The sequence below is a fragment of the Symphalangus syndactylus genome, chromosome 24 (assembly GCF_028878055.3).
Source record: "Symphalangus syndactylus isolate Jambi chromosome 24, NHGRI_mSymSyn1-v2.1_pri, whole genome shotgun sequence".
NCBI lineage: Eukaryota > Metazoa > Chordata > Mammalia > Primates > Hylobatidae > Symphalangus > Symphalangus syndactylus.
Window position 1 is genome coordinate 43,871,435 of NC_072446.2, and position 12,130 is coordinate 43,883,564.

Genomic DNA, 12,130 nt, shown 5'->3' on the forward strand with positions numbered 1-12,130 from the left:
TACGCTCTCTGAAAAGGTGACCCCTGTTCTCAGTTCTTTGTTATTCCCTCCTTGATGTTTCCATTTGAGGAATTACCCTGAAAACTTACCAGCTGTTCATCCAGCAAACATTTCATAATCATCTTGGAGGAAATAAAATGACCAAAGCAGATCCTGTGCCCCCTGGGAACTCCAAATCTCTTTTGTGTCTCAAAGGTTGTGATTGGTGTCTGGTAGATATTTTCAATTTTTCCAAAAAAACAGTAAATTATGTCTATTCTACAAATGCAGAGAAAGCTTTGTCCTTAGTTTTTCGTCCTTCTTCTATGTGCCTCTGTGCAAAACCTGTTTTATTTTCTCTATATATGAAAAAAAGAAAAGAAAAAGAAAAAGAAAAATCTGACTAGCAGGAGGTGAAAAAAGCTAGGCATTGTCTCCAGTGACTGATGGTCACATTTAGTCTTAGTGGGGGCAGCTGGCACTTCAGAATAAGTGGGGAAGCAAGGCCTTTGGGTCCTAGTGATGATGACTACGATGCCTTGGGCATAGCCAATTTAACAGGCAATTTGCATTTGCATACATAATTACTAAGTTTCACAATAGCCTTTTGAGATTGATATCAATATCAGCTTCAAGAGGTTCAGAGATTATTCCAAAGCCATACAATTGGTAATGTGGAGCTGGAACCTAAATTAAGCATTTTCCAGAGCCAGGGGTCGCCTCTCTTCACACACAAAGAATCAGAGGGTCACAGAGACAAAGTCAGGTGGGTGGGAGAGAGTTTATTAGACTCTCAACAAACTCTCAGGGAGGGTGGGAGAAGTGGGCAAGGTCTCCAACCACCCCCTCTTCCTGTGTTCCTCTGCAGGAATTCATGAGGCTGACGGTGTCCGACATGCTGGTAACGTACATCACCATCCTGCTGGGGGACTTCCTACGGGCTTGTTTTGTGCGGTTCATGAACTACTGCTGGTGCTGGGACTTGGAGGCTGGATTTGTAGGTCACCACTTCATGGATATTCTGCACAAAGGAATTTCAACTATCCTCTTTGATACTTATAGCCAGATGCATTCTTGGGCATTTCATTTCTTTGGAGGCTTAATGACGGTCTCTGCTCTGTGGAGTAGTAAAGTGTTTAATTTGTATTTCCTTTAAGGATCCTATTTGCTTTCATAGGGGAAACTGCTTTTTCCCAATGTAATGAAAAATGTGACCTTCTATTCTAGGAAATGGAGGCATTTGGCCTAGGGGAAAGTGGACCACACACTCCAGTACTGAGCCGATGGTTGATAGGGAACTGCACCTGAGCAGCCTCAACCCTCACTATGGGAGCTAAAATCTGACAGTGGAGGCGAATATTTCAGGAAGTCCTGGAACACACCAAGAACACAATAACCATTGGTCCTGTCTTCTGGATGATGCTTTGAGAAACCTCCTTTGACTTGTATTCCCTTATAGCCCTCTTCCCCACCTACCTGGTAAATGTGTGTCATTTCCTCTCTGTAGTGGCCTTCTTTGCTCTGGCAGAACCTCTGGCTCAGGCACCTGTGCTGTACATGTCTCTTCCACAACACCTCACTGGCCCAGCCTGCAGTCACTGGTGTGCATGTAAGGTACCTACCTCTTACCTGAGCTTCTGGTGAGAGGCTCCGTAGGATGTTGACCTATGTATCCCTCATCCTGGCCTGGCCCAGGTAAGGGCCCCAGTACAGGTTTCTGTCACATTTTTTTTTTCTTTCAGTCACCAGTCTCAGTTTTAAACAAGTCTACTGAGCTCCTCGGCAGCCAGGAAAGCTTCATAATCTTGTCTGAGAACAAAGATGAAAGAACTTTGTGCTCAAAGAGGATGACATCTTTGATAGAAAGACACAATATTACTAAGAGGTCATTGTTCTTAAATTTGTTTGTAAGATCACCACGATTTCCAAATAATACTAAAGTTCATTTGAAAAATAAGCATGTGAGAATATCCAGAAAAAATATTTAAAAAGAAGAATAAGGCCAGGTATGGTGGCTCACACCTGTAATCCTAGCACTTTGGGAGGCCAAATTAGGAGAATTGCTTGAGTCCAGGAGTTCAAGATCAGCCTGGGCAATTTAGCAAGACCCCATCTGTACAAAAAATAAAAAATTAGCTGGGTGTGGTGGTGCATGCCTGTAATCCCAGCTATTCAGGAGGCTAAGGCAGGAGGATCCCTTGATCCCTTGATCACACCACTGCATTCCAGCCTGGGCAAAAGAGTGAGGCCCTGTCTCAAAAAATAAAGAAAGAAAAAATAAAAAGAAGAATAAAAGGAACTAGACTTACCATAATACTAAAACATATGATAAAGCTATAATAACTAAAACTGGTACTAGAAAATGGACCAACATGTAAATGGAACACAATAGAAAGTCCAGAAATAGATACTATCTATATGGGCCTTTAGTTTATGATAAAGGGAGACTTTCAAACACACTGGGGGGAAAGGATTACATTAAAATATATATAAATTATATAAAAATGTGGGGGACTATATCCCTCATTCATTTCATCTAGATTAATTTTAGGTGCATCCAAGTCTTAAACATCAAAAAAATGAAAATATAAATTTCTAAAAGAAAGCATGCACAAACTTAGAATCTTGGAGTGAGGAAGATTTGTCTAAGTAGGACATGAAACCCAGTAGATATGTGTTTTTTTTAACATTTTAAAATATTAAAATTTAAATTTTGGGTGCGGGTGCAGTGGCTCACATTGTAGTCCCGGCACTTTGGGAGGCTGAGGTGGGCGGATCACCTGAGGTCAGGAATTCAAGACCATCCTGGCCAGCATGGTGAAACCCCATCTCTACTAAAAATACAAGAATTAGCTGGGCATGGTGTTGTGCACCTGTAATCCCAGCTACTTGGGAGGCTGAGGCAGGAGAATCACTTGAACCAAGAGGCAGAGGTTGCAGTGAGCTGAGAATGTGCCACTGCACTCCAGCCTGGGCGACAGAGCAAGACTCCGTCTCAATAAATAAATATCCAAGACTTCACCCCATGGATTTAATGTATGCATGTTTCCTCCTTCCATCCATGCATGCTGGCCCTTCCTTTGTCTCTTTCCTAACTTCTCATCTCTCCTTCTTGTGTTCTCATTTCCCTTCCCTTTATCTCCATTTCTGGAAGACAAATTGGGATGTGGGCTTTAGCATGCTTCATTAGGACCCCCATATCCTCAGTGCTCACCGATTTTATGTTCTTTCAAATATTGGACAAATCACGAAAACTGAAAATCAGATAGGCTGAAAATATGAACCAAGCTGGGTGCTTTCCTTTCCATGAAGTGCTCTCAGATTGGAGGAAGAAGAGAAGGAGAAAGAAGAGTTAGAAGGATGATTTGGTTTTTGTTTGTTTTTAAGCTTTCTTTTCTTTTGACTCCTCATTTAATTATTTGCATTTCATTATTTATTAGATTTCTCCTTGATTATAATTTCAAGGTATGTTTCTGATTAAAACGTTGATAAAATGTTCTCTTAGAGGCAAGGGTCTTCCCAAAAACACACTGTCAGCCTGCAAGTCCTGAAAGATGGAAACTCTCACTTTTTTGTTTACTGAAATAGGCATTTTTAAAGTTTCAGCTTTGAGAATGTCAAATTTTTTGTATAAAAGTTGAAAACATATTAAAGAAATAGAACGCTAAATCTAAGGTTCTTCTCTAGTTACCAGAGCAGGCTCTTTGGGATGGAACGGCCTTGGCTTGGCCAGTTGGTTGGTAGTAGGGTTTGGCTGAATTCACCAAACGTGCTTGTTTTTGTTTTTGTTTTTTTTTCTCTCTCTCTCCTTCCCTCCCTCTCTAGCCTTCATATGCTGAGTTTGATATTAGTGGAAATGTGCTGGGTTTGATCTTCAACCAAGGAATGATCTGGTGAGTTATCCATTTCATCTGGTGATCGCCTCATCCAAGGAGTCAAAAAACTGGAATCCCAGACTTTGCAACTTAACTAGTTGGAAGAGGCTGGATAAGTCATCTTGCCTCTCTGAACTCCCTTCTTTCACATGAAAAATCAAGAGCAGGACTAGATGAGAAGCAAGACAGTTTCTGGCCCACTCATGTGCTACCATAGAAGTAGAGAGAAAGGGAGAGGGGGTGGTGGGGGAGAAAAGGAAAAGGAAGGAAGGCAGGAGAGAAGGAGAAAAGGGAAGAAAAAGGGAAGAAGGAAGAAAGACAAACAAAAGGGGAAAGGAAGGAGTAAAGAAGAGAAGAGGAAAAGAGGAGGAAAGGAAAATAAAGAAGGAAGAAGGGAGAAAAGAAGGAAGAAAAGGTGGAAGGTAAATGAACTATGGAACACCCTCTTCTGAAAAGGGAGTTCAAGGAGGTACATAACTTCAGCCAAAGACTTTCAAGGTGCCAAGGGCTCGCTGCAAGCCACTGTCCAATTCTCTTAATTGAAGGACTTCAAATACTCTTCTGAGCAGCAATGCTGTTTTATGGAAACCGAGGAGAAACAGGCAGGAGACCGTAAAATTTGCTAGATGCCTGGGAGCGAGTCAGTGGTAAAATCTTGGCCAGAGCTTAAGCCAGGAATGCTCGGAGTGCCTCCCTCTCCTGAGGACTACATGGTTCTGGCTTGATGATCAATATTCTGGTTAAATGGGAGGCCCCTTACCTGGGAACTTGCCTGGAAAGCAGCTCAGCCTCATGCCCCTAACCCATCCGTCCCATTTCCTTCTATCACCCTTCCCTCATCTTCCCTGCTGTCCAGCCAACCAGGTGTTTGGTTTCTGCCATTCCAGGATGGGCTCCTTCTATGCTCCAGGCCTGGTGGGCATTAATGTGCTGCGCCTGCTGACCTCCATGTACTTCCAGTGCTGGGCGGTGATGAGCAGCAACGTACCCCATGAACGCGTGTTCAAAGCCTCCCGATCCAACAACTTCTACATGGGCCTCCTGCTGCTGGTGCTCTTCCTCAGCCTCCTGCCGGTGGCCTACACCATCATGTGCCTCCCACCCTCCTTTGACTGCGGGCCGTTCAGGTGCAGAGTCTCAGTTGCACGGGAGCACCTCCCCTCCCGAGGCAGTCTGCTCAGAGGGCCTTGGCCCAGAATTCCAGTTCTGGTTTCATGCCAGCCTGTAAAAGGCCATGGAACTTTGGGTGAATCACTGATGCCATTTAAGAGGGTTTTCTGCCAGGATGGAAATGTTCTGTTGTTCTGTGTCTGCGCTGTTCATTTCAGTAGCCACCAGCCACCTGTGGCCGTTGAGTGCTTGAAATGAGGAACTGGGAAAATTAATTTCTCATGTATTTTTCTCATTTATTTATTAATTTTTAACTGATACTTGTACATATTTGGGGGTACATGTGATATTTGGATACATGTATGCAAGGTATAATGATCAAATCAGGGTAACTGGGATATCCATCACATCAAACATTTATTTTTTATTTTTTTTAGACAGAGTCTCACTCTGTTGCCCAGGCTGGAGTGCAGTGGTGCCATCTCAGCTTACTGCAACCTCTGCCTCCCGGGTTCAAGCGATTCTCATGCCTCCGCCTCCCGAGTAGCTGGGACTGCAGGCACACACCACAATGCCCAACTAATTATTGTATTTTTAGTAGAGACAGGGTTTTGCCATGTTGCCCAGCTGGTCTTGAACTCCTGTCCTCAAACAATCCACTTGCCTCTGCCTCCCAAAGTGTTAGGATTACAGGCGTGAGCCACCGTGCCTGGCCTAAACATTTATCTTTTCTTTGTCTTGGGAACTTTGAAATTATACAATAAATTATTGTTAACTGTCATCTCCCTGCTGTGCTATGGAACACTGGGACTTCTTCCCTCTATCTAACTGTATATTTGTATCAGTTAAACAACCATTCTTCATCCCCGCTCATCTCTATCCTTCCCAACCTCTGGTCACGTCATTCTACTCTGTACCTCCATGAGATCCACTTTTTTAGCTCCCACATGTGAGTAAGGAAATGCAATATTTGTCTTTCTGTGCTTGGCTTATTTCACTTAATGTAATGACTTCCTGTTCCATCCATGTTGCTGCAAATGACAGGATTTCGTTCTTAATTTCAATTAAAATAACCACACATGGCTAATGGCTACCATATTCGACAGCACAGTTCTACCCTTTTAACACATGGATAACTTACTACCTGGGATTACTTTACCATAGGATAAGTAATGGTGGATATTCTGAGGATGAATTACCATACACTTACACGTACCATTTAAATGTGAAGCAGCTGCAGTGGACTCTTGACAGACCTCAACTGAGCTCTCTGCTCTCTAGAGCATTGGCCTGGGGGTTCAAGATATAAGTCAAGCTGGTTAGGAGACTGGATATTGTATAAAAGGACAAATAGTTATGTAAGGAGGTAGATCAAGAGATAATGTGCATCTACTGTTCTCTTTCCAAATGCATGACCTTCTGAAAACAAAGCCCTCTGCCAGCTCCATAAAGAGAGGTTCTGTGGTTAAAGCAGTTTGGGACATACTGCCCCTTCTGTCTGCCATTATCTCACTGAGAAATGCTCGATGCACACTCCTTTGTTAAAGGCTCTGAAGAATCATGCAATAAGGTAACACTTGTAAGCTAGTGTCTCCATCTTTATTGACCACAGAACCCTTTCTGCATGGATCACTCATCCAGGGCTGGAAATAGGGTGAGGCAGGTCAGTGACGCCCTACACTGCACATGAGCAACCCTGAGTGCATTACTTCCTTAAATTGTGCACTCAGGGCCTTACCGCCTCACTCTAGTCCCAACCCTGCCTACCAATGAGGAGAAACACTGTTCCATAAAAGGGTCATATATGCAAAACAGCCCCTAAATGCCCAAAGAGCCTAGAATCCAAAGGAGGAAAGAGACAAATGCAGTTTGTCAGCTTTGGGTGATTTATTAGGGGTAACACAGACAGAAGCATGGTCGCAAGCAGCCGTGAGACAGGTAGATCTCCACACCTCAATCCCCCAGGCCCAGGGCTTATATCTTGGGGAAAGTATGCGTGCTCTGGAAGGAATGTGTAGGTGGCTTTGAACATCACAGCCTGTGATTTCTGCAGCAGCATCAAGGGTTGTTTTGGAGGAAACTTATAGTGAACAAGAGTTCCTACATAAAGAGTAATACATCTGCTAGACATGTGGGAGGCACTCTCAGACTCAGGGTTAGTTAGAAGTTACAAGGCAGATTAGCATGTAAAATAAAGTCACTCATGTCCTGCACAAACACGCTTTGAGAAATGCTGATCTGGTCCTTCTCAGTTCATAAAGGACTTAACTAGATAAAAGCTGTGATGGTTGGAGCCCAGGGATGTTAGCAGGAGTGTTCCAGCAGGGTGTGATCTGGAAAACAGTGTTCACACAGAAGAAGGGGATCAGTCTAGAACAGAAGGAATGTGCTAAAGTGCAGATGGCCTGAGATGCCGGGCTGAAGGGAGAACCGAATGGAAGAAGCCTCTGTTGGCTTCTTCCTAAGCAAGGTTTGGAGGGCTGGGCCCTGGGTGCAAATGCCAGCATCCCTTTTCTCAGCTTCCCATCTGTCACTAGGTAGGAGGTCAGCAGGGACAATTATACTATGATAAGAACCATCTCCTACAGTTGTATGGAAAGCTGAACTTATAAGAAAGGAACTTGGCTAGCCACGCATGGTGGTACGTGCCGGTAGTCCCAGCTACTTGGGAGGCTGAGGTGGGAGGATTGCTTGATCCCAGGAGGTAGAAGTTGCAATAAGCCATGATTGCACCACTGCACTCCAGCCTGGGTAACATAGCAAGGCTCTGCTTCAAAAAAGGAAAAAGAAAAGAAAAGAGAAGAGAAGAGAAGAACAGAACAGAACTTGGGTATTTAGCTAAGAGATTCCCAAGCAAAGTATTGAAGGTACAGCCTGGTTTCTTCATGCTACTTATAGAAAATGTGCAAGGGAAGAGGTACGTTGAGTAAGTAACTGATAAACAAGAAAGTACCAGGATTCGATGATTCTGGAAATTCTCAGCCTTATCTAGATTGCAAAATATGCTAAAACTAGATTCACTGTCATGAGACTGTGCTGTAAAAAGAAAGCCAAGAGTGAGTCTGGATAACTTTTTACTAGTGTTTCTGAAGGATCAAAAGATCTGAATATCATTCACACAGAAAACTCTGACTAATCATGTGACTAATGCATCTCCTCAGCCATCACATCAGAAGTCAGGAATAGAAATAGGATTATCCAGAAAAGATCATGTGGAACTCTCTTGTTTAACAGAGTAAATTCTCATGACATACATGAAAAACTCACAAGGTTTTTGAGAGTATTATATCAGCAGAAACATTACCAACTTGGACTGAAAGAAACGGAAGGAAGACAGAATAAAGGCAGACTATTGGCCTCTCAGAATTTTGTGGCAGGAAATAGACATAAAATTTACTCAGCTGAAACGTGCTATCCTTCAAGAAAAAGGAAGGATTCTTCCATGGACAGAACTGTGAACCCAGAGGGCAAAGCTATGGGCACAGTAGGGCAGAGTCTGGAGCCCAAAGGATTATTCTCAGGACTTTAAAATTTAATGGAGCTTGGCTGATTGGATTTCAAAATTGCTTGGAACTGGTAATTCCTTTCTTCCTTCCATTTTCTCCCTTTTGGTAATGGAGTGTTTACAACTTTTATCCTACGCCTGTCCCACCATTTTATTTTTGAGAGTAAATAACTAATTTTCTAGTTTCTAGAATCTTGAGATGGGGATATCATCATGGATTAGCCAGGTGGGCCCTAAGTCACAAGTGTTCTTACAAGAAGGAGGGAGGCTGGGCACAGTGGCTCATGCCTGTAATCCCACCATTTTGGGAGGCCGAGGCGGGCAGATCACGAGGTCAGGAGTTCGAGACCAGCCTGGCCAACATGGTGAAACCCCGTCTCTACTAAAGATACAAAAAATTAGCCAGGTGTGGTGGTGCGTGCCTGTAATCCCAGCTACTTGGGAGGCTGAGGCAGGAGAATTGCTTGAACCCAGGAGGTGGAGGTTGCAGTGAGCCAAGATCATGCCACTACACTCCAGACTGGGCAAAAGGGTGAGACTCCATCTCAACAACAACAACAACAAAAAAAAGGAAGCAGAGGAGATTTGACTACAGAAAAATAGAAGGTGATATGACCATAGAAGCAGGCAGAAATTTAAAGATTCTATGCTGTTGGTTTTGAACATGGAGAAACCCCATCTCTACTAAAAATACAAAAACTAGCCTGGCGTGGTGGCAAGTGCCTATAATTCCAGCTACTCACAAGGCTGAGGCAGGAGAATCACTTGAACCCAGGAGGCAGAGGTTGCAGTGAGCCAAAATCATGCCACTGCACTCCAGACTGGGCAACAGAGCAAGACTCTGTCTCAAAAAATAAAAAATAAAAAAATAAAACCCCTAATGGAGCTTGGCTGATTGGATTTCAAAATTGCTTGAGGTTGGTGATTCTTTCTTCCTTCCATTTTCTCCTTTTTGGTATTGGAATGTTTATAACTGTTATCCTATGCCTGCCCCAGGTTAGTTTCAACCCAGTGAAACCCTTTCAGACTTCTCACCTCCAGAACTGTAAGATATTAAATTCTTATTGTGTTAAGCCACCAGCATGACAAACAGCAGGCACTGGAATCTGATACACCATCTAATTCAACGACAAAATAATCTACATTCAACTGTCACATAAAAGCTTAACATGTAAACTTAACTTTTCTCTTTGTACATGGTGGGTATGCACTGGAAATAAAAAATAATAATAATAATAATAAATTAAACATTGTGATACAGTGATGTGCCTGGCACTTGAAATGCCATCATGTTATAACTGCATCATTGCAATTTGTGGTGTGCTGGGCAACAGTCGTAAGCAATGAGATGGCCACAAATGGTCTCTGACACAAATGCTCTTCCCTGTCATTATAGCACAAAAGATGAATGAGCATGGCTGTGTTCCAATAAAACTTTATTTACAGACACCAAAATTTTAATTTTATACTTCAATTTTTACATGTCACAAAATAGTATTCCTGTTTTGATTAGCTTTCAACTACTTAAAAATGTAAAAATGATTCTTAGCTCACAGACCATATGAAAACAGGTAACAGGCTAGGCACAGTGGCTCACACCTGTAATCCCAGTACTTTGGGAGGCCACAGCAGGTGGATCACCTGAGGTCAGGAGTTCGAGACCAGCCTGGCCAACATGGCGAAATCCGGTCTCTACTAAAAATACAAAAATTAGCTGGGCGTAGTGGTGCCTGCCTGTAATCCACCAGGCATTGTGTGTAAACTCTGGAGGCTGAGACAGGAGAATTGCTTGAAACCCAGAGGCAGAAGTTGCAGTGAGCCGAGATTGCACCACTGCACTCCAGCCTGGGCGACAGAGAGAGACTCTGTCTCAAAAAAAAAAAAAAAAAAAAAAAAAGAGAAAAGAAAAGAAAAGAAAGAAAAAGAAAACAGGTAACAAGCTGAATTTGTCCATGAGCCATTGTCGGTCAACTCCTCATCTATACTCTGCACAGAAAATGTTTAGCTGCAAAATTTTGAAGGGCACTTATAACTTAACAGCACCATACTCAATGTTTTATATCAATTCTCATCTATATCCTCTAAACAATCTTCTGAGATAAATACAATTATTATACTTAAAATACCATATTATACTATAGTATTATTGTACCACATCATACAGATGAGGAAACTGGGGCAGAGAAATTTTCAATATCTTGCCCAAAAGTATTGAACTTCTGCAGATATTGAACATCCAATAGAACTTACTATAATGATGAAAACATTACACATCTGCATTTCTAACATAGCAGCTACTAATCATATGACTATTGAGCACTTGAAATGTGTAACTAAGGAACTGAATTTTAAATTTTACTTCATCTTAATTTTTATTTTTAATAGCCACATCAGACAGCACAGCTTTCGTGGGGAGAACCAGGGCATGACATGAATACAAGCAGAAAGAGAATAATTGTCAGGCCGGGCACAGTGGTTCACACCTGTAATCCCAGCATTTTGGGAGGCTGAGGTGGGCGCATCATTTGAGGTCAGAAGTTCGAGAGCAGCCTGGCCAACATGGTGAAACACCATCTCCACTAAAAATACAAAAAATTAGGTGGGCGTGGTGGCGCTCACCTGTAATCCCAGTTACTTGAGAGGCTGAGGCAGGAGAACTGCTTGAACCCGGGGGTGGAGGTTGCAGTGAGCTGAAATTGAGCCACTGCACTCCAGCCTGGGTGACAGAGTGAGACCATCTAAAAAAAAAAAAAAAAAAAAAAAAAAGAGAGAGAATAATTATCCACGTGTCTCACAAGTGATAAATGGGGTGGCAAGGATTTAAACCAGGAGTTTCAAACCCCATATTCCACTTCTTGGCACCAAAATTACCAACCAAGAGCCAGCAGCATCCAGGAGTCTCTGGGCCAGCATTTATAGAAGTAAATTTGCATAGTGGTTCTTAGGTATTTGAAGAAAATAAAAATTACAGTTGTGAACTGTCCAGGAGCCTGTCCTAGGTGATCCAATATCTCCTAGACTTAAAATCTGAAGGTTAATTCTAGGTATTTCTGAGAGATACTCAGGTTGTCCAGCACATCAGCAGAACTGTTTCCAGGCCCAAAGGAAGCTCCATATTGGTCTGGTATCTACAAACACAGACAACTTCTCCAGTTAGAATATATGAGAAAAACCATTTTTTTCTGGCTGAGGAAGGTGTCAGACACAAAAGACCAGTGAAGGCTAAGAGGTTGTAAGTTACTTAGGATAGAAAGCTGGTGAGCCGTGTGCCGACCCAGCTGTCACCCTAGCCAGAATGGCAGCCCCTCAAGGGGAATTTTTTACTTGCAGTTCATTTGCAGCAGAGCTCTGGTTCTTCCAGGAAAGCAGTGGCAAGCAGCAGCCCTGGACCTGGGTTGGGGGGCATGGACACAGTTGTGAATGCCACAGGCACTTGGCAGCATGTTATAATGTGTCCTCTCCTTTTTCCAGTGGGAAAAACAGAATGTACGATGTCCTCCAAGAGACCATTGAAAATGATTTCCCAACCTTCCTGGGCAAGATCTTTGCTTTCCTCGCCAATCCAGGCCTGATCATCCCAGCCATCCTGCTGATGTTGTAAGTTAGCCAGGACCCATGGCTCCACCCCATGGAAACCTCTCCTTGAATTTGAAATTTCCTT

General features: G+C 42.9%; 1 protein-coding gene across 1 annotated transcript in view; it reads left to right on the top strand.

Moving 5' to 3' along the window:
* The window catches only part of TMC2 (transmembrane channel like 2), a 114,318-nt gene that overhangs the window by 84,347 nt on the left and 17,841 nt on the right, over window positions 1–12,130 (top strand). Inside the window, exons 14-17 of the mRNA XM_055264951.2 lie at window positions 848–976; window positions 3,805–3,872; window positions 4,742–4,981; window positions 11,941–12,066. Coding sequence (XP_055120926.1) covers window positions 848–976; window positions 3,805–3,872; window positions 4,742–4,981; window positions 11,941–12,066 — 563 coding nt within the window. The remainder of the gene's footprint in view (window positions 1–847; window positions 977–3,804; window positions 3,873–4,741; window positions 4,982–11,940; window positions 12,067–12,130) is intronic.